A 23,874-nucleotide genomic window follows, 5' to 3' on the forward strand; every position below is an offset into this window, starting at 1 on the left:
GGTGTTTTTGGTTTGTAAAAAGTGGGAAACGCTGATGTAAGGGATAACACATGGCTAGGTGTGCGTTAAACGATTTTAAATGGATGGGGTGGTTGCCTCCCCGAAGTGCATTTAAAATCGTTAAACGCTCACCTACTCATTACAACACATTAATCGTCTTGCATCGCTTTGTCAGACAGCGAAAGATGCATTTAATAGGTCTGAATTCCATTATATGAGCTATGCTGATGAAAGTGGTTAGGAAATGTTTTCAATTGCTATTGCTCACTCTGCTTGCACTGTAATGTTATGTTGCTATGGTTACAAACAGCACATTAATATCGAACGGTGATTAAAACTGACTGGAACTACCTGTGCATTCAATGGTTTGAACTGCATGCATTCCAGCCAGTAATAATAGTGTATTAGAACAGACCATGGCATAAATCATGCTGCGTCCGAAAACGCAAACTGTCACAGTATGAACTGTATTGGATGAAGGACGCATGTATTTGCCAGCAAAACAGTACGTTCTTTTAGATATGCATGCGAGTAGTATTAATAGATTTCGGACATACTTCCAGTTACGTGGGCATTGTCTCGTGACCTGAATATATGATGTAAGAACAACAACAACCACGAAAACTATCCGCTCAGGTTTTGTTAAACAAGCACCATTTAAGCACAGGGAACAATTATTTTGCTATATATATAGCACTTACAGTTGAGAAGAGCCGTATGACTCGTGATTCACCACCGTTCTTTTAAATCCAGCATTTTGAACATGACGTCGCCTCAGCTCCTAAGGGATTATGGGATCGTTAAGTGTCCAGTTGATCTGCACTTCGGAATCTCACCGGAAATAGTTGGTCACCCAGGTACTTCTCGCTTACTGCTTCATGAATACTGTGGATTCGGACATACTACTCCATTGGCATACTGTTTTTGGCATACAATATAGTAGGGAAGTATGGATATTCGGATGCAGGAAACGTCTTTCTAGCAAGTCAGTCCACTGTCAGCCATCTTGGAATGCTCGCAGGAGGAGTGATGCCAACTTAGCAGTTTTATTGCTAGATTTAGCAACTTTTCAGACTAGCCTGGCAACTTGTTTTTTTCAAAAAGCACCTAGCAACAAATTTAACTACTTTAAAAATGTTTTTGGAACTTCTAGCAACTTTTGAAAAGTGACCCAAACGCTAAAATGCATGCATTTTCCCTCCTAAATGACACAAAAACGATTTTCTCTGTCACACACTCAGTCACAACACATGGTCTGTCTCCCTGGCTGGAAAAGTGCATTGTGAGTGACGTCAGCAGTAGTGACAGCTCAGCTAGCTCAATAGCCAGGCACAGAGGCAGCAGCAGCAATCATTGTTGGCTGACTGCAGCAGCAGTTGCATGCGTTCGACGACACAAACATAATTTATTTTGGTCAAATCATTTAAACACATTCAGTACAGAGTACAATTGTTTGGTTAGGAAGTCACAATAATAAAAAAAAAAAAAAGGACGAATTTAGAATTTCCTCCACAATGTAGCCGTAACAGTCTGAAAAGGGCGAAGCCTTCAGTAACGTGTCTATATGCTAGCGCACTCACTGCTGATGAAAATTAAGCTAGTCTTGAAAAAAGTTTTCAACATTTGATTTAAAGACAAATATGTATTTCACTTGTGGTTTGTTTGCTAAACTTACTTGATACGTTTAAATAGTTCAGCAACCACAGTTAAAACCCAATGAATATAGTTGGTCATGAATGTTTGATCTTGAACAGAACTTACAACATCAATCAACATGTCTCAATCAAAATTGTACAGCCAGAAGTACAGAAAAGAGTTGGAGTCTGTACCTGAATTTAAAGGGTGGCTGAACAACTATGGATAAATAAAATAAACAACTGGTCAACAAAGAACAGATTCAGATTTTCCAAACAGAGTCAGTATGTATGCATTTTTGCCTTCTCCGATCCTTACACCCCGACCCAGAGTTGAGTATGGAGGGAGAACCCATTAAAGTAGTGAATGACTTCAAATTCTTAGGCCTTGTCTGTGATAATAAATTCACCTTTATCCCACATAAGATGTTGAGGAATGTTTTTTTTTTTTTAAAACAATGAATATTTTAAAAGTCCTGGCCAATATAAAATGGGGTGCGGACACTACCGTTCTTTATATCTCTACATAACATTAATTAGATCCCGACTGGATTACGGGAGTATTGTGTATGGTCAGGCAAGGAAGTCATACATTCGAACACTTGACACAATACACCATCAGGGAATACGTCTAGCTCTTGGAGCCTTCAGAACAAGTCCCATTCAAAGCCTTTATACAGAAGCCGGTGAACCTTCCCTCCAGAATAGGCGGCTGAATCTGGCCTTACAATATGCAGTCAAACTCAAAGCAAATCTAAGTAATTCCAGCCTTTACACCAGTATTCCAACCAGATTGTTCTTATCTGTATGAAGCTAGACCTAAAGCAATCAAACCTTTTGGAATATGGATTAAACCATACTTAGAGAATTTGAACATCAAACTGGACAACATAAGACAGTATCATTTTTGGCCTGTTCACCCCTGGACCTTGAAAAAAACAATTATTATTATGGCATTGGCACAACTAAAAAAGGCAGAAACACTTCCCAATGTGTATCAACAGGAATCCTTGGAACTGAAATGTAGTTTCCCCACTCCATAGTATAGTATTCACGGATGGATCCAAAACAGATAAGTGTATCAGCAGCCGTAGTGACTGGAGATCAACAATATGGCATACGTATTCCAGAACAGAGCTCTATCTTCACCGCTGAGGCCCGAGCACTGCTACTGGCACTGAAAAACATTGAGCAGGGTTGAGGACGAAACTTTTTAATTGCTTCAGACTCAAAATCTTGCCTTCAAGCACTTGAATCCATGGAGACCGATCATCCCATAAACATTTTGACTAAAATACATTGATTACAGAAGTGTTGGGCCTCATGTATTCAGATAGAAGACAAAGGCAGGTTTAACACAAGTCGTAAAACCTAACTCAGCCCCCACACATTCCATGTCGTAAATTTTACTGATAAAAAATCGCGCCAAAATCAAACAAAGGGAGTCCAAAACAGACTACAAATCCATGCAGTCTTGCTCACTAAAGGATCGAATTCTCAACTCCTATTGGATGAGGCACACAACAGAACGTCCCACAAACATGACATCATCAGGAGTTCAAATAATTCTGAAATGCTTCCAGAATTCGCTTCCAGCGACTTCGTTCACCGAATATAGACGTAGCTTTTGCTGTTCTCCGGTGCAACCTCGTGGCACAAGGAAGTAATGTCCGACTTGAAACTGTAGCCGTACAATCTCCATCTCGCTGGACGAGTTGAGATTACTGTGTTCAACCAAACACTCTAACGGATCCGAAGGAGACCGCCGAGCAATTCGCATCTTCATCTGTTTGCTTACAGAAGTGAAGAGATTAAAGATTTCTCTTCCATCTTCAATCAAGTCGACATTTCTGAGTTCTCCGCCAGCCCGCTGACAGTCAACAGCCGTACCGCCCGCCGACAGAGCGAGGAAATGGCCTCCCGTCATCACACGAGCCTCAAGGAACCGGGTCAAAGTTAAAGGACGGAGGAAAACACATTCTACCTGTGTCCTCATGCGATTCATGTAAGAGGTTTACGTCTGGGCAGAGATAGAATATTATAGCGTGTTATTCTTGTGTTTCAAGTTTTTTTGCTTGTACAGTTTACGGACCGCCATGTCCGCTCATTATTAATACTCGGGGTATTAATTATCACAAATATGTTTTGCTGTATTGTGGTCCAACCAAATTGGATTGTGTAATTTCGCCATCGCGGGTGAGACAGCAACTGAGTTCATCCATTAAAGTCAAATAATGCAGGACTTTTACGAGCCCCGCTCGTAAAACCGCGTCTCTGAATGATGAGCACAGCTGCTTTCTCTCCAGCTATCGCAAAATCAGCTTTCGGGCTGTCACTTAATAATCTCTCTCTCTCTCTCTCTCTCTCTCTCTCTCTCACTAACCACACTGACACACACACACACACACACACTGTCACACACACACCTTATGTGTTATAGGATTATTTTTATTTCCATATCTAATCATATCACTGTTTAGTTTGTAGTTGTAAGTCGGAAGTTTATTGACTGCATTGTATTAATTATTAATTGATATTACTGCATAAATAAACTTTGTTTATATTACAAAGAGAAGTGTTTTGGTTTGTTTTGCATACGCCTGTGTCATGCTGACGGGATGTCAGTGCTCGGATTCAAACCTTCATTCATTGTTTTTTCCCGAAAATCGATATTCTTCGGATGTCGATTTTCCTAAGAAAACAATCTAATATTGAGACTGTTTTAATATTTGGTTACTAGTCCCTAATTCCAGGGTGGTGCCCCGTCAATGTTAATCCTTATTAATATTCTGTTGATTTTTGATAATTGATAATTATCTTTGATGATTGTTGAATTTGAATGATCAATAAGCTAGTGTTAATTTTAATGTTTCATCGATGTTAACAATTGACGATTATCTTTGATAATTGTTGATTTTAAAGGATTAAAAAAAGCTAACATTGATTCTCATCAATGTTCTATTGATTTTAATAATTAGTAATTATCTTTGATAATTATTAATTATTGCTAGTAACCAAACTTGCTCCTAAACGTAGCACACTACATTTACTGGAGTCCCATATGAGGTTTTAATGAGTTAGATCCAATTAATTAATTTAAATATTAATAACTACAGAAATAATTATTAATTATTTCTGATAGTAACACTGATCTAAACAACCGGTAAAGCCCTACAGAAGAAGGATTTCAACATTATCCTCTGTTGGGTGCCGGGACATATTGGTCTTGCAGGAAATGAAAAAGCAGATATGGCTGCAAAAGAGGCAATAAACTTGGAGATCTCGGAATGTTTGATACCACCCTCTGACCTCAGGCCATTAATAAAGTCATATATCACCAGTAAGTGGCAGTCAGAATGGAATGAGTGCAGTAGCAATAAATTATACGAAATAAACCCCAGGGTCCAAAGAAATTACTCTCAAAACTTTAAATCTAGGCATGACCAAATAGTGTTTACCAGATGCCGACTGGGCCATTCAAGACTAACACGTGTTTTTACTGACTGGTGAAGATCCTCCCATATGTATACCTTACCAAACCCCTATGACCATCAAGCACATTTTACTGAACTGTAAAACTTTTGGAACTATTAGACAATGCTTTTATACAGAGACTTGTTTAATAGATATTTTAAAAAAGTACCATCTGAACAGATTTTACAGTTTTTATCTTGTATACATTTTAAGTGTCTTATTTAATACTGTAAATATTTATTGATGAACCTTTGTTTGTCATGTGAATAGCCTGGTTGCTGACATGGCGTTAAAACTAAATAAATAATAAAGGGTGGCTGAAGCCAGTAATTGGGGATGATTGTCAGGCATACTGTGTGTACTGCAAATCAGATATGCTTGCAACAATGTATGACATCAAAAAAACATTGTGCTACAGCAAAGCATATAAATAAATCAAAACCGTACACCCCCGCAATGCAGTCTACATTACCACAGTTGGTTAAGAAAGTGGATAACTGTAAAAACGCAGAAGCTACTATGGCAATGGCCATTGCGGAGCATTGTTCGCTGCTAGCATGTGACCATTTAGGTATGGCTTGCAAAGCTGCCTTTTCAGATTCTGTGGCAGCAACAAACTTCAAAATGCACTGCTCCAAGAGCACAGAAATTATTAGGGGAGTACTGGCTCCTTATTTTCTCAAAAGTTTAACATCAGATGTGGGGGATGAGAAGTTCAGTCTCCTTTTGGATGAGTCCACTGATGTCAGTGTCTCGAAATACATGGGCGTGGTGATTCGGTATTTCAGTGTTAAAGAACACTTGTGTCCACATTTCTCGGGCTGGTTGAATTGGAGTGGGGCGATGCCAGATCAATAGCAAAGGTGGTAGTTGAGTTTCTTGAGACGTGTAACCTTAAAAAAGAGAATATTCAGGGTATTGGCACTGATAACGCGTCCATGCTGACTGGGGTGCACAAGATTTTAAAGGAAGAATGTGCATTGCCCAATTTGGTGCTGTGTGTGCCATTCTTTACAATTGGCTGGCAATGCAGCATCCAAAGGAACCATCCCTAGGAGTGTTGAGTACTTAATCAGGGAAACCTACAACTGGTTTTCGATTTCCCCAAAACGGCGGGAGGCGTGCCACCATTAATTGTGGCCAAAAACCCCTGCAGATCACCAAAGTGTGTGCCACACGTTGGCTGTCGATTGAGCCTGCGGTAACTCGTATATTGAGTCAGTGGGAAGAACTGAAACTCCACTTTGAGTTGACCAAGGCCAGTGAGCATTGCTACATTGCGGATGTGCTCCACACCATGTACATGGACAAGACAACTATGTCTACCTGACATTCTTGAAATCAATCCTATCCAACGTAAAAGTTGCAGTGAAGTTATTTGAGGGAGAGCAAACAGATCCTGTCAAGCTGGTACACCTCTTGACATCAATTTGCAGCAGAGTAGTCAACCCTATAGCACAAATTGATGTACTGAAGGATGCCATTGATGGACATCTCGGTCCATCACCATACCTCGGGTAACTTTTCGAGAGCACGATGTCCCAACTCAGTCTTGCGCCAGAGGACGAAAGGGTCATTTGGAGACGATGCATCAACTACATTGTTGCTTTAAGCAAGGAGCTGCAAGCAAGGCTCCCAGACAACCTAGAAGCCTTGCAAAACATGGCCTTGTTCAGTGTTAAGGAAACACTAAAGCACAATAAAGGCACCACTGAAATTATGAAAGTAGCTAAGCAACTGGGGTACCAGCCCTAACAGTTGACAAAATTGTTTCCCAATGGAGAAACATACGTCTGTTTAGGTGGGACTCAACTGAAAATACAGTTGAGTTTTGGAGTGAAGTGAATAACTACACAGACTCTTCCAGATCAAATCCATTTGAAGAACTGTGCAAAGCTGCACTCACTGCCCTCTCCTTGGCACACTCAAATGCGGAGGCTGAATGGCTGTTCAGCCAAATGAGTGTGGTCAAGTCAAAGTTAAGAAATAGAATGTCACTGTACACTCTCAACTCCATACTCCTGGTGCAGTATGGACCGAAGCTGTCTGGTGATACCTGTTACCAGCATAAACTACCAAGTGAAGTTCTGCAGCATTTTGGAACCACAGCAGCATACAGCTTTAAGCCATTCCATCCTCTTCTGCTGGTTCCAGCTCAGTGACAATGCAGTTGGGCATTGAATATGAAGAGGATTTCCTTGCCAATCTATGATTCATCATATTTACGTATGCAAGGAGTGGAGAACAGTGCCAATATCTGGAGGAAACCATTGAGCAGCTAGCCAGTCAAACAGCACAACAGCCTGGAGAGAGCTGGAGAGAGGTGCCTAGTGCACACACATCATATTTGAGTTAAGTTGCTAGCTGCAATTGTTCAATAAGATAGCATATACTGTATGATACACCTTGTTATTAGCTTGTACCTATAATTGATGATCAGTTAGGTAGCATGTTGACTAACTACCAATACAATGCTTAAAACTATAATTGTTTAGAATGTGAAGTTTTCTTTATTAATAAGAAAATACATAAAATGTAGTTGTTCAATAATGTGTAATTGTTCAATAAAAATGTTGTTTATATTACTTCTACAATAAAAAATGTGATAATAAACAAACAAATATAAACTAACAAATTTTAAATCCTATTTTTCGCCAAGATGGCCAGTCAATTTGAGTAACATCATTGTGTATTCTACGTAATGACGCAGTTTTACGTAATGATGTCATCACGCAATGACATCACAACATCATTTAGCAACTTTTAGCAAAAAAATTTACCTGCCTGCAGCAACTTCCCCTGAAAATTAGTTGGCAACACTGCGCGGGAGGCTGTTTCCACATGGCAGTGCAGCCTCTATCTGCTTGAATGGATAAAGACCAAAACCCCAAAAACAGTTGGTCAAGATTATGATAAAAGAACATATTTCAAATCAGCAATAAAATCTGACAATACTGGTATCATAAATTGTGATTCTTTACCTCATATTATGCTAAAAACGCAATTTTCCTGGCTTGTATAGCTAATGCGCATCCGCATTCTAGAGATGATTGACAGGTCATGTCTGTATCTAAAAGGTGATTGGCTCTTTTAACTGTAAAGTGGGACTTCCTTTCTACATCTGTTGACCGTTGGGCGCTCAGAGCCGCTTGGTTAAGCGTTCCAATTTCTCCTATTCATTTTAATAGAAGTGGCCCATCGCTGCTAAATAATCTCTGTATAAATATATTTATAATATTTTATTTTTATTTTTATCAAGTTTGTATTTAAAAATGTATTTAAATTTTTACGTTTATTTAACATTTATTGCAAAGAATGTTTTAAACTATTCAAAAATTGCAAACCTTTGAGAAAATGAATATAAAATAACAGCTCATAAAATGTTAAGTTTAGACATTTAGAGGTTAAGCACCTCCTTTCACTTATTATTTGTTAAAATTATTATAATTTTTTAAAAAGATTTTCAGGCTCCTTTTTGTACCCTGTTCATGGAAAATGCTAAAAATTATTACATAATGTTTTATTTCTTATTGATTACTTGCAGGTTTGTGTGCAGACTGGGCATCTGAAATGGCAGCAGCTCTTTTGTATTAGGCATAAAGATGATGCCTTTTGTGCACTGCTCACAATCGGCTGCATATAGGTAAAATGTACTACTTATTTTATTAATCTATATGCACAATCTAAAATTAACATTTTGCCTTACCTTCCAGTATCTGGTGAATTGAGAAAATGTAAATGGGTTCATTTGAGATGAGCAAGTTCTGTGCAGAACTGATCACCATTGATCAGCGGCAGATGCATGCCGGTTAGAAATCCGACTTTCTGTGATGTTATTGTGACGTATACCAAAAAAGTCTCGTGAGAGTGAGGCACGCACATTTGTAGCAGTCAGAAACTGCAAGCGTGATGGGAAACGACTTGCTGATGGCACAGTGTAATGCTTGTTGGATTAAACAACCGTGATGTTACATTCTTTTCTAAAACAAATTAGATTTTTTTTTTTTTATCTCTAATATCATGTTTTATGTGTATAAATTATATGTGAATATTCCCAATACTCAGTTCGATCTCTGTATGGGATATGTGATTTTTATCATATTTCTGAAATATCTAAAAAACAAAATGTGCCTTTAATAAACTAAAACTAAAAATTAAATAACAGGTACATTGAGTGTCTTTTTCATAATATTTATTTTCATTTTAAAGTTGCACTCAGCGATTCCTGAGAAACACTGTTGATATTCGAACTCGACTGCCAAAAAAACACACCCCTCCCTTTAGGGCTTCTTTGGAAGCTCCGCCCTCGACTTATCATAATCCTTCTTTTTTTAGTTTATATTCATCTGACCTTTTTCTCTTGGTCTGATTCTCAGCCATTTGTCCTCCTTGGAGTTTAGAAAGTTCACATCAGCCAGATATGCCATCGCTCTTCTAATGAATTTCCCTCTCGCTCTGCCCCCACCCCCATCCTGTGCACATGCAAGAACCACCACCTGTTGCTGACTGGCTGGAGTAGTGTTGTGTGGATTGGTCCGATCCACTTTGTTTTTGTCCCATTTACAGAGCCAGGGCTGTGTACAAATACTAGATTTTTTTCAGCCCACCCACAGAATGGGCAGCTAGCTGACTATGAGGAGATATTTGCAAAATTTGACAAAGTGTATTTGATTAGATTTACAGATTGCACCTTTAAAGCAACAGAAATTAAATGATATCCACTTTATCAGCAACAGCGCATCAACGTGAATCCTGCGATATCTGCCTTTGATTCCCACTACGAGATGTGAGAAATGTTCGACTTGACAGCATGTATTTCACTCCTCCCCAGACTGCAGCCGTCTACTCTCGTCTACTTTCAAGGCGAGGCGTTTGGCATCTCAAACGAGCCTAATATTTCTCATTGACCATGAAACTGTATTGTGCATTATTTGTTATATTATTTGTGTATTTGAGATATATATTATTTTTCCATTTCCATATGAAAATGGGATTATGTAAGTTGAGACCCACTGAATTCCATTGATTTCAGAGATATGAAAATAAAAGGAAATTAGACCTTTTATATCTCTTTGCTTTTATTTGCTTTTGTTTCTTATGTCAGAGAGGCTCAGATTATCGTTCTTATTATTTCGTTTAAAACATGTTACTATGTTGTGGTTCCTAAAAAAGCATTTAGCAATTGGCAAATGTTAAATTTGGAACATGTTCTAGGTAAATTTTTATTAATTATTTTTTCCTGATCTTTACATATTTATTATGTACAAACAACAGTTTGCATTTGCAGACACTATAGAAAAATAAATATCCCTTGCACACCTTGATGGTTTCAGGCAGGGGTATGCGAAACAGTCAATAGACATTCAGCGCATGGCCATTGTTTGCGAATTGCCTAATGTTTATTTAAACAGCAACGTTATGGTCCATTAATCTTTAGGTATTAGGTTACCAGTATTTAAGCTCCTAAAATGCATTTTCACAAGCAAAGTCATTAGAACAAAATTTTCATGTTTTAATAAAAATTAGTAAACTTGCAAGCTACGGCAATGTGTGGAAATTCTTTTGACGAGAAATACAGCAAAGATAGTAACGTTTTTAAAGCAGTGTCAATGTGTACTGGGATTCTTAGAGTTTTTCATTATTAAGTTTGTTTGAACTACTATTTTCTTAATTTAGTTTTCATTAGTTTTGCTCTATGGCTGTTAGTTTTGGTTTAGTTTTTGTTAGAGTCATGAAAATGAATTTTAGTTTAGTTTAAGGTCTTTCGGTTATTGCATGTTCCTATATTTAGTTTACCAAAAATGTTTTCATTTTGTTTTTTAGTTTTCATTAACCATAATAACACTGCTGTGTATTGCTGTCAGATAAATGGAGCTCTTCAGACTTCTTAATTTTGTTTGATTTATTCCTATACTGACATACTAGTATCAGAATTCTTAAACTTGTTACTTGTTCTTTCTCAATATCTAGACACCATTCCCCATATGGCCACTACAGTTTCCAGTCCTTCAACCTCCCAGAAGAGAACGACGAGACAATGGATAAAATCTTTACTGAGGACTCTAACTGTGACTCGGACACTGATTCCCAACTCTGTCATGCTGACACTTTTATACCCGGGAATAAGTCCGCCCACAGTTCACAGGCTGATTTCACAGATATCTGCAGAGGCAGGATCTGCAACACCAACTACAGACACACTCAGTCTAATTACAGCCCTTACCAGCCCCCACTAGGTCTGCCCTCTGGCTTCAATCCCCAGACACCCTTTCCCAGTCAGACTGAAGTATGTCTGAGCACCCTGGAGCCACACAACGGGGATTTACTCTGCTCAAGTTCAGTGGGCAGTAGCTCAGTGGAATACCCAAGTGGCAGCCTGCCCTCTTGCTTGGTGTCTGGGAATTACTGTAGTTACCCTGGTGATTCGTGCTACTCTGGCTGTGACTCTGACTCTCCAGACAAACATAGTCTGGGAGAGGCAAGTCTAGAACGGCCCCGTTCACTGCACTCTATCCCTAATCCATTCGCCCCTCATAGCTACTACATGTCCCCTCACCCCTGCCCGACCCGAGGGCAGCCCTGCTGTAGTCACTTCCCTCTGGATGTGTATCAAGTTGATCAGGGCTCTCATCCCAGACCACATTATCACATGCCCTTTTGGCCTTTATGTAAGTCTAGATGCTTTCAGATTCCTTGTCTAACATGAGTGAGTGATTAATGAGTGAGTCCGAATCTTTCTTTTACCTGGAACTTTTAAAATTGTGCAATGAGTCAAGCAACAATGTAAACATGGATGAATAATGTCAACATTTATAAGCCTGTTGTTTTTAAAAGGTCTTAAGTGATGAGTTCATTATCAGGGTTTAGTCTTACCCCCAAGTTCAGACTTGTCTAAACCAGACTAAATTGCTAACTTTGCAGTTATGTAGCAAAATTGGGCAACCAATTTCCACAGACACATCTTGGTAATAGAAGGTTAAATTAGATTATATTATTTGTAGATGAAAGGAATAGTTCACCCAAAAATTAAATTCTCTCATCATTTACTCACCCTTATGCTGTCTCAAACTTGTATGACTTTCTTTCTTCTCTGGAACACAAACTAAGATTTTTTTTAAATTATTACTACGATGTGTGTTTGTCCATACAATGCAAGTCAGTGGGGTCCAAAACTTTCAAGCTCCAAAAAAGACTTAGTCAGCATAAATGTAATCCATAGAACTCAAGTGGTCTAATCCATGTCTTCTAAAGCAATATGATCGGATTTGGGTGAAAAACGGACCAAAAGGTAACACTTTTTTCACTATAAATCTTGACATTTGCAGTCTCCTTGGTGTGCTAATGAGAGAAGCTCGATTACACCTCCTCACACTTGCACTCTTCACATGCACTAAAAGTGCCCTCCAAAATCCCTTACACAGGGAAGAAAACAATGACGCATTGCAACAGTTTGAGTTTGTCTACATGGGAAGCATCAAAGCTATGCGTCATATAAGAATTTGTATTAATATGGGCCAGTCAGCTTTAAGATTGATGCTGGATTTCATCAACAGTAAAATGGGTAAATAACTATGCATCAACCTTATATTCAATGCAAATCCATTGGTATAAAATTCACTTATTAAATAATTATTAGTAGTATTATTATGCTAGTATTGCAAAAGGTGTGCATACATATGGTAAGTATAAATAATAAAATAAACTCCATAAGATATAAAATAAATATATAATTAAAATAAAATATAAATAAATACTTATCAGTGCAGAGACCAGAAGTTATTTAAATATATTATTTTCAGTTAGAAGGGATAGCAAAGTGGCTGGGAGTAGCTTTACAACGTGTCAAAAATTTAAATTGAGTGTCTGTCAACTAAAGGCTGATTGCAATGCACTGCAAAGGATGCTTCCAGTATAGACTTGTTAGATTTTCTTGTATATGGCTGACCAGATATGGGGTGGCTTGCCAATATATCAGAGTTCTTCTTATACATAAAGAAGAGAAAGCCAGACCAAGTGCTTGTGGGGAAAAGAGTTTATTGATGATGTTCGTGTAGTGTAGCTCTTCTGAATCTTAACCCAAAGTTCTGTCTATGTGGAAGACTTTTATACCTGAAGAACAATAGTGTTAGCATCTCCCTGAAAGGCCTCCAATAAACAAGGCATACGGGATATCTTCATATGTTACTTCTGGGAGTGGTTGATTGCTCTGATTTAGAACAGTAGTGTTAGCACATCCCTCGAAGTCTCCCAATAAACCAGACCTACAGGATACCTCCATACTGTATGTTCCTCCTGGGAGGGGTTGATTGCCCCCCCTTTGGTTCACACCTTTACAGACACAGATGCATCTCTAACAATATAAACTAGAGATAATTATAGTATACACAATCCTTCAGACTGCTTCATCAATTATAATGGTAGTGATTTAGTTTTGATGCATTTGGTTTAGACATAATCTGAGAGTTTGGAGTGCCTACCCATACTACTCTCACTTCTGTCATACACTCACAGAGCACTTTATTAGGAATACCTGTACACCTACTTATTCATGTGATTATCTAATCAGCCAATCGTGTGGCAGCAGTGCAGTGCATAAAATCATTCAGGTCAGGAGCTTCAGTCAATGTTCGTATCAACCATCAGAATGGGAAAAAATGTGACCTCAGTGATTTCAACCGTGGCATGATTTTTGGTGCCAAACGGGCTGGTTTGAGTATTCTGTAACTGCTGATCTCCTTGGATTTTCACGCACAACAGTCTCTAGAGTTTTCTCAGAATGGTGCCAAAAAACAAACAAAAAAAAACATCCATTGAGTGGCAGTTCTGCGGACAGAAACGCCTTGTTGATGAGAGAGGTCAACGGAGAATAGCCAGAGTGGTTTGAGCTGACAGAAAGGCGACAGTAACTCCGATAACTCCTCTGTACAATTGTAGTGAGCAGAATAGCATCTCAATGCACAACATGTCAAACCTTGAGGCAAATGGGCTACAACTGCAGAAGACCACATCGGGTACATTATTAGGACCATAGTGTTCCTAATAAAGTGCTCGGTGAGTGTCTATGGAAGAAATAGTATGAGTAATATGGTAGTATACCGTTCCAAACTCAGCCATGGTGTAATCCTAAATATGAGTGATAGTAATAGTGATACTTGCCTTAGAATGCACCAATAACAATTAAATGGAAGAATTGTTTACTCAAAATTACATCATGTATGCAACAGTGTCAGGAATTTACTTTTCCTTGAAAGGGCCATATATTCCCCTCAAATTGATTTTCAAGGGCATTTTTTTCTGACCATACAATATATGTACCTTGATTCATGTATGCAAAATAGGCCTACTTTAATTTAATCAATTCATTAACATAAATTCTCAATCTGAATAGCTGGATTAGAATTGCTTAGAAATTTTTACCTCTTATACATAAAATTAAATCAGAATCAACTCATATTAAACGTGATAATATGTATAACAAACCTAGAATATAACTATACCAGATGTTACAAACTAATTCAAATTCATTACAGATGCTTTTTTTGTTCATTTTGAATTTCAGGTGTATATTTGTGACTTTCAGTGGCATTTTTGCCCCAAGCCCCTTCTGTCCATAGTATGCACATAGCTTAATATCTCATTCACTTAATCGTTTCATCTCCAACAGGCCCTGAAAACAGCAGACAATCAGCCTCAGAGTTCACTCAAAGGTAATGTGCAATAGTGCTACAGTGTTTACAGTGCAATATGTGGGACAAGTCTTAGTCTCTGAGGATAATTAGCAGGTTATTGCTTTTCACAGATATAAACTTTTCATTTTCTGATTTTTACTCCGTGCTCTTATCTCTCACAGAGGCCACACTTCTCCTTACCCTCGAGCTAAACTAACCCGAAGCACAGCCCCTCTGTCCCTGGAGCAGAGTAAGTATAGACATATAGTTGAGCAACACTGTAAGATTGTGGAATTTGAGTAGGACTTTAATAAAGAAGAAAGTGCAGCTCATGTTAACATGCTTTCATTATTGTCATTATTCAGTCTTTTCAAAGGAGTAAATAGTAAGTACATGTAAATAAAGGAAAAGGTTTCATGCCATGACTTGACCTATAGAACTGAGGCATGTTGTTTTGCAAGCTAAAGGTTTCTGTTTATCTTTAGTTGTGTACAAAACCCAGTATGGTATCTATGATTGGTTTTAATGAAGCAGTGCACATGTAACTTCACTTGATTGCTTTTGTGTCTGGGAGCTACTTCAATAGGAAATTTGTTTTGTGAGAAGAAGACTCCCAAATCTGCACACAACAGTATAAGCATATGTTTGTTGGTGTATGTTTGTGTTAAAGATGCTGTGCATAGATTTGAGGTGCTGCAAGCAAATTTTAAAAGATTTTGCCACCATTTTGTTAACATGCCCTTTCTCCAAAACCTTTGCAAAATTATTTACATTTAGGTAACGATTCTGACTGGCTAGTTTTTAGATTTTTCAGGACACTTGCTCCATTGAATCTCTATGGTAGTTTGGACAAAAATCACTTACATCACCTTTTAGTTTATTAAATTGTCCTTTTAAACTTAATTGACTGAAATGTTTAAAATAGTCTATGAATTGGAGTATTAATAGAATAGATTTAAAAAATCTGTAGTTATATATTAAAACTTCAGACATACTTGTATTTTTCTTTAAATTTATACCTTTTCTGGGAGACTATGTTTAAATATTCTCTTTTGCTTTTCCTTGTGGCAGGAAAGGTGTTTGTCACTTATGAAGCAGACAGTGAAAAACATGTCAAGGAGATCATCAATTTTGTTGCGCTACTGAGACACAATGGCTTCTACACTCACGTAAGACAAGAAACCTGTGTCAAACATTGCCTTGCAGCCATGCGTGTCTCCAAATGTGGGGTTTGTCAGAGATCATATTCAGTCTTTTTGTTCTTGTTCAGATTGACATGTTTGAGCAGCAGTTCAAGAGCATAAGCAAGATTGACTTCATGGAGAGATACATCAGTGAGGTCAGTAGAGATTGACTCTGGCTTGCTAATATTTCAGTGCATTACTTTATATGTTGTGGGTGGTCAGGTACAAAATCAAGGCCTAATCACACCAAGAGTGAATATTCACTCAAAGCAATGCAATGCATTCCTACAGTATTGACATACTCACTCCAGGGGCAAAATTCGTCCAGAATTTTTCTTCCATCCTGTAGGTGGATTTTTTTTTTCCGGAGTGACTATTTGCACCCTGGTGTAAATAGCATCTGCCACACAGTGTGGCTGTTTTCACCCCAATAGTCTGGTGGAACCACAGAAATATACAAGAGACTAGACAATAGGTGTCGCTGCAGTGGCGTGGGGTGTAAAGACGGTGTGAATGTTTAGTGTTATTTACACTCTTAATATTTCCTTTAATACTACTTAGAATAATAAATACAAATTATATAGGTTGATTTCATTGCAGTGATTTGGTCTCGTGAATATCGGGGAGTGCAGTGAAGGGTTTGATCCGGAGGCAGGGTGTGTCAGTCGCCCTCATTCCCACGTCTCGGCATCACTTGTGTGTAGATTGCATCAGTGTATTACTATAGTAATATTGTAGTAACCTTATTTTTTGCCAACTAACAAAGGACAATGCATCTATATGAACTTCTGCAGTTAATCCAGGATGAATTTCAAAGACATTAGTCATTAATCTTACAGTTCTTACAAAATCTTTGTTTAAACACTGGCTCTTAACACTTACTTAGTTTAATCATTTTAAACCATGACTTGCACTGCACATAAATAAGTAATATTGGCATTATATTCATGCCGTTAGCCAGAGGGGAACTGGCCCCCACAGTGAGCGTGGTTTCTCCCAAGGTTATCTTTCTCCATTAAACAACATCTTATGGAGTTTTGTGTTCCTTGCCACAGTCGCCTTTGGCTTCCTCACTGAGTTTCTAAATACAATTATTATTTCATTACTTATTTTTATACACACTTCATAATCGTATTTAATCAAACTACACAATGATGACTCTAAGACTTTATTGTGGTTTCATTTTCTGTTAATGTATGATTTTCTGTAAAGCTGCTTTGAAACGGGGTTAGTCAGACCGGTGGCACCCCGGCCTGAATCATTTGGGGGAGGAGTGTGATGAGGAGGAGGGCGTGGCCGGGCCGTGATGGAGCATGGGTGGCGCTGAATTAGCTGATCAGCGGGAGAGTGAGATAAGGGGCAGTCGGAGGCGTCGGTTCAAGAGAGAGAGAGAGAGACACACGTTGCCGTGTTGCATATTTATTTAAATATGGGTGCAAATAGTATCTGACACTATTTGCACCAGGGTGTAATAGTATCTACCATTATTTGCACCAGTGTTGGGATGCAAATAATATCTAGCACTATTTGCACCAGGGTGCAAATAGCACCTGCCATCTTTTCACCTGCCTATTCCCCCTCCCCCTGCATTTTTTCACCTCTATTGTTGGTAAAATACCATATAGACCTACAGTGTATCACAGCATCACGATATCACTGATATCGTTCCATGATTAGATGTATCTTGAATGTAATTATGCAAATTTACAGAGCTTCTTCACTTTGATCATGGTGTAAATACATCCTTCATCTGTTTTGCTTTTTCATTTAATATTTTTCAATTTTATTTACATGCCGTTATTTTAACAAGTTTTGATGTGTGATGAAGTTTATGTACTGTGTGTAACAAATTTTGACATTTTAATTCTAATATGCTCCATGTATCTGTAATCTCTGATATCAGTAAATAGAACCGGGTGCAGCTGGAAGAACTTGTTCAGCAGTTGCATTTATTACTATTAAAACTAAACAGTGGAAGAGCTAATATTGCTGCTTACTGTGGTTGACAAATACAGCCTATTGGGTGTGCTTCATTAAGCAGAATGTCTTCAATGTAGACTCATTCACATCTGATGACATTTTGAGTTCACTGTCGTTCTGTGTGTTTCAAATGTCACCATTTAAGCTCATAAATTGCAAGGGTTTGTCCCTAACATATGATTGACAAGAATTCACTTTCAAAAGAATGTCTGAAATGCCTCTTTCTGTGACCACAAATGGTTGTAATTGATCGATTTCAAACTATAAAATAAAACGGGTACCATGTGATAATATAATTCATGGTTTTTCTGCGTGTGTTCAATGTGATTTGCCTCAAAATGCCTGAAGCCTGTTTTGAGAGTTGAATATTAGCACATCTATAGCACCACAAATAAGTCAACTAATAAGCCTGTTTACAGCTTATTTATGTAACAGATGTTTTAAGAAAATAAGATGATGTCAGTAGAAACAACTGCAGCAGTTACTTTCATGCATTTTGTATGCATATAAAAAACATGTAACCCTGAAATATAAAGCTTTAATTTAGAAAGTAATTTACACATCAAGTGAGAGGACATATTTTTGGCATCAAATTCTTGCAGTTCCACACAGATGTGCTAGGGACCTGTTAGCTTTAAATGGAACTATAAACCCTGCCTGTCTAGTTTCAGCAACAACCACTGGGTGAACTGTTCAGCCCTACAAAGTCAAAATGCAGTAACTATACCAACACTGAAACTGAGAAAATGTACTTCAAAGTTGATTGAATCTGCAGCCAAATATGAATAAAAAAATCAGAGCATAGTTGAGCCAAACTCATCTATCACAGGACAGTAATCTAAGAAACCTGATTTTTACAAAATGTGTAGTTACTGTGCCTTTATAGGCCAGTATGGCAACAAAGCTTTTCATGTAGTATCTGAAACAATGGCTTCTCTCAGTCAATTGAATTTATTTTGTGCTTGATTCTTTTGTTTTGCACAGAAAGACTATCTGATCATCATCGTCATTAGTCCGAAGTACCATGAGATTGTGACCAATGCCTCATTTTGCATTGAAAATGATGAAACCCTCAATACAGTCTACATACACAAGCAGGTAGAACTTAAAAGCGGGAGAAAAATATATTTTTTTTTTCCATACAGATTTGTCTTTTCAATGGACTCCCAAGAGTGGTGACTTGGCACTTTCCAACCTCTGTTGTTTGTATTTTGTCTTTTAGTTACAAAATGAATTCATTCAGAATGGGTCGAGGAATTACAGATTTATCCCTATCTTGTTTCCTGGCGCCAAGAAGGTAAATAATGTTTTTTTTGTGACTTATTAAACCCATTTACTTAATGAAAAGGATATTTGAACTAAGAACTTGCTCTAAGGAGCCAAAATGCTAATTCAAGATTACCTATCAGGATAATTGCAATAGGCATTCGTGGTTGTTTGTACAGTTAAACAGTAACACTCAAAGAATGTATTCCATTGGATTTCGCTTGAATTAAGATGTAATGATAACATTTATATCATATAAAATTTACAACATTAATATAAACTTCAAAGTGTTAGGTCACCTTAAAATGAAAATTGTCATCAATTGTTCCAAAACCTTTTGACTTTCTTCTGTGAGATGTAAGGCAGAATGTTACAACCTGGTCCACTAGAGACGCTACAACTACAATGACATTGATTTCCTTTTCACACATAATCACGCGTAAAACAGCAGGTTATCAGTTTATAAACACGTACTTTTTGCCGTTCATCACACAATGCTATCTTATAACATTTAAATACTTTAACTATAGTGCAAAGGCGATACATTTTAATGTTTGCAATACATTAGCAACAACATTCATAAACTTGTCGAACCGAAAGTGTCATAGAAGGACCACAAAATGACATGGTTGCTTGCTTTAGCGATTGTGGTTTTCATGTCATATTTGCTTTTTATGACACTCATCGGTTAGGTTTAGGGTGGGGAGGTAGGATTTGTTGACGTAAAGCTTGATAGAACATTAACCTTAACCCTATAATGCTGTGTGTATCAAATATGATACACAGTGTTTGACGGTTCTTGTTTCACTCTCTGTTTAAGCTGACGAGACAAACAACCTATGGTATGTAAGTTTCACGTGCTTATGGCACCGTCTAGTGGTTATTTGTGAAAAAAAGTTGTTTAAATGTTTATATCGATCTATTTAAAATGGCGGCGGGCTTAAGAGAAAAGTGACTCTTATGTTGGGATAAATTACTTATGATGCTTATTTTAATAAAGTAAAAGTGAAAGTAATGATTATATTGTTATTGATATTTTAAAATGAGTATTTGCTGAATATAAACAACTTGTGCTTGGTTCAAATTTTGTATATAATTTTATTGAAAAAGCCAGTTGAAATCCATGTATCAAATATAATAAAACAGGCTTTTGATGTCTATCTCTAAATCACCATTATACTCCATTCGTGCCTACCCAAAAAAACAAAAACAAAAAAAAAATCACAGAGCTTTGAAAATTCTAATATATACTTTTTATAAGATATGTTTAAAGTGTGAACAAATATTTCTGTGTATTTTCATATATGCAGCCTGCTCTGTCATTATAAATATCTCCTTATTTTACATTACAAGCTTTTATGTCATCTTACCATAAGTTCCTATGACCCAGAGAAAAAAGTTTTTAAATGTCAGTATAGTAGTTGGTGCATAAAATGCATATGATAAAAGTTGTTTATTGAAAAATATTTTATTCATATTGTATTTGACGCACTGAATTGAACTGTGATACATTTCAATCCTTATTTATAGACCAAGGAGAGGAAGTTGTCATAGCCAAACTCTCAAACATTTAGTATCTCTGAAAAGCCCAGGAGTTCTCTGATAATCCCCCAGAATTTACCACTGTAACATGTATGGGCTAAGAAAAACTTAAATAACAAATGTCCTACACAAGAATGAATTGCTGGGCCTCAGGAGGATACTGACCTTTAAAGCCCTAATGTATAAAATATGATACATTAAAAAATAAAAACAAAAACGTGCATTTTTATTTATTTACAATTTCTTTTTATAATTTGTCTAATGGTACTAAAAACAGTTTAATGTAAAAAAAAATTTGAATTTTATGACAATTCTTTCATATGCCAGGCTTTAAAGGGTTAAAAACGTCATCTGTTTGGGAGAAAATTAAACTCGCTTTTAGCGCCACACAATGAACATTTCACCTCGAAACTGCCCCTATGCGTGTAAAGAAACACCTAATATTAGTTTGCAAAAACATCGCCACAGTCGCGTAATTTTCATGATGTCTGGAATTTTAAGGATTGGAAAATCCTTATGAAAAAAAGGTTAAATGTAAGTGAATGGTGACTGAGGCTAACATTCTGCCTAACGTTTCCTTAAGTCTTCCAGCTGTGGAACAACATGAAGGTGAGTAAATTACGATAGAATTTCATTTTTGGATTAACTATGTCTGTAATATGTTTGGCCTTTTTATCATAAATCCTCCTCTGTCTGGCAGTGTCACGTCCCTTCATGGCTTCAGAGCACACAAATCTTCACCTGGCCCAGGGATCGGGATGACATCCTTCGTCGACTCATGCGTGTTGAGAAGTTCAACCCTCCACCCATTGGAGAGCTGCCGACCATTGTCTCCATCCCCATTTAGTTAACATATATCCAATGAAAAATTAAAGTTCCTTGTAATGAGGTTTACTATATTGACAAATGATATCTGACCCTTGAACAGGCCTGTGATCCATTTTTAATAGAGCACGAATACATAGTATGCACTTAAATATTTGCCCCGTTGTACTCAGAATGAGCATGTAATGTGTTAAAATCCTTATAGCTATTGCATTTGGTGTTATTTAAATGTAACACTTAGAATGAGTAATTCAGGATGAGTCCTGTCATGTGGAAGTTCCGGAACTACATATTAATCTATCAATTAAGATATGTTAAACAGAGCTGAGTGCCATGATTTTTGAAGCTCCATTTCTTTGACTTTGTATTAGACTGAATGAAACGTTCTGTAATATACCTAATACCTATGTAAGAAATATTTCCCCAGACCAAGTACTTTCAGAGACTATACCTTTTCAGCTCTTTTGCTCATGGGCTAAAGCTGAAATAGATACAGGACAGAATTTACAACTTAACCTGAAATAACCACATCTTCACATACCACAAGACTCAGTTAAAACAGTCCTCTGAGGTTTCCACTTGACTCAAGGAATGTGCCTGCCAAAACATTTAACGTTCTGTGACATTTTTCCTTCTGTCTTAGATTGTATTCAGTTAATATCTTTCCACAGTTCATGCTTATAAAATATGTCAGTGTCATGTGGGGATTTCTTGGTAATTCATGTTCTAAAAAATTACAATTATGATGGGTTTGAATGTATTTTTATCAACATGAACACTTTTATTGAAAGAACTTGGCCTGTTTGCGATACAACTTTTACTTCAGCATTATTTAAAATGATGCATCATGTCAAAAGGTTTGCTGACATGTTATAGAGAAGAGACCTTAGTCAGAGTAGATGGTTCAATGATGTGATGCTCTTTTTTTTTTTTTTTTATCCAGGTCTATTAAATTATTCAAAAATACATTAAAAAAAAATACAGTTCACACAAAACAGTCACTTTAATACACCTATAATGAGCATGTTTTCAATTTCTGAGTTCTAATTTTTATATTTTTTCTGGTGCTTAAATGTTGTGATGTAACTGGCCAGAGACAGTAAAAAAAAGAGTCTCATTAAAAGCTGAAATTCTTGAAAAAACGTATATTTATAAAAAGCAATCAAACAACTTTGTTTTAAAATATGATTGATATTTGAAAAAACTTTTGTCAACCAAATCAAAGTCATGTGTAATGACCAACATCGGTAGCAATTTTGTTGTCATGTGACAAAAATCATAAAACAGAGAAGACCCCTTCAGACCCTCAAGACTGAGTGTGAAGTTAAAATATATACTGTATGTATATATGTGGTGTATTACCCTGTTAAAACTTGATATTCTTGACTCATGATATTCTTTTTCATTTTTTACTTAAAACTGTTTACTTGATGGTTACACCACATGACATTTTTAAAGTAGTTAAATCATTTTCTTGGTAGAAAATTCTATAAATGTTTTTCAAAAATGTATTAAACTAAATTGAAAACAAAGATTGCATTTTTACAAACTCGCTGCATGTGTTTTAAACTAGATTTTTAATCATTTTATTACCTTGAACAACCTTAATTTTTTATGACCCAGATGCCATATTTAAAAATAATGACACCTGTGAGGTTCGGGTTAAAAATGACCCGGATAGAGTTCAATAGATTTTCAGTAAATTTTCAGCACTCTTATCTATAAATTATGAACATGAAAATTGGCATTGGCTTACCTACATGTTTTCATACTGAACACAGGCTTTTATAGTAGCATTTTAACTGGACCAATTTGTGAGTCATGGTACTACACGTACAATAGATCTACAGTAAATCTTTAGCTTTACTGTAAGAATTTACAGTAATATAAGCTGATACTCAAATTAAAAATGTAATTAGTCTGAAAGAAAAACATAATCATGGTTATCAACATTGTGCATTCTACAAATAAGTGTGGGGGTGGGTTTGAGAGGTTTATGAGGACATTTTTTTAGGTTACAAACTGGTAATTACAAAGGTATTATGCTATAAATGTAGTTAATGAGGACATTTCTAGTGTCCCCATAATTCAAATCGCTTAAAAAACGCACTAAACAGTGTTTTTTTTTTTGTATTATTATTATTTTTTTATATATATATAAAAATGCAGAAAGATTTTTGTGAGGGTTAGGTTTAGGGGTAGGGTTAGGGGATAGAATCTATAGATCGTACGGTATAAAAATCATTATGTCTATGGAGAGTCCTCATAAGGATAGCCACACCAACGTGTGTGTGTGTGTGT

The 23,874-nt window shown here is 36.9% G+C and overlaps 1 protein-coding gene across 11 annotated transcripts in view; it reads left to right on the top strand.

Annotated features, from left to right (window-relative positions):
- The window catches only part of LOC127448733 (E3 ubiquitin ligase TRAF3IP2-like), a 49,604-nt gene extending 26,514 nt beyond the window's left edge, over positions 1–23,090 (top strand). For 9 of the 11 annotated variants that reach the window (XM_051711508.1, XM_051711506.1, XM_051711504.1 and 6 more), the window contains 9 exons: positions 8,653–8,751; positions 11,079–11,776; positions 14,773–14,815; positions 14,959–15,026; positions 15,848–15,945; positions 16,047–16,115; positions 18,925–19,038; positions 19,163–19,237; positions 21,449–23,089. In XM_051711508.1, the coding sequence (XP_051567468.1) occupies positions 8,711–8,751; positions 11,079–11,776; positions 14,773–14,815; positions 14,959–15,026; positions 15,848–15,945; positions 16,047–16,115; positions 18,925–19,038; positions 19,163–19,237; positions 21,449–21,595 (1,353 nt within the window). In that variant the 5' untranslated portion in view covers positions 8,653–8,710 and the 3' untranslated portion in view covers positions 21,596–23,089. Of the gene's footprint in view, positions 1–8,652; positions 8,752–11,078; positions 11,777–14,772; positions 14,816–14,958; positions 15,027–15,847; positions 15,946–16,046; positions 16,116–18,924; positions 19,039–19,162; positions 19,238–21,448 lie in introns of all 11 variants that reach the window. The other 2 variants (XM_051711512.1, XM_051711515.1) reach the window with 2 other exon arrangements.
- The last annotated feature ends 784 nt before the right edge of the window (positions 23,091–23,874 follow it).

This window comes from Myxocyprinus asiaticus, chromosome 12, assembly GCF_019703515.2.
Source record: "Myxocyprinus asiaticus isolate MX2 ecotype Aquarium Trade chromosome 12, UBuf_Myxa_2, whole genome shotgun sequence".
Classification (NCBI taxonomy): Eukaryota; Metazoa; Chordata; class Actinopteri; order Cypriniformes; family Catostomidae; genus Myxocyprinus; species Myxocyprinus asiaticus.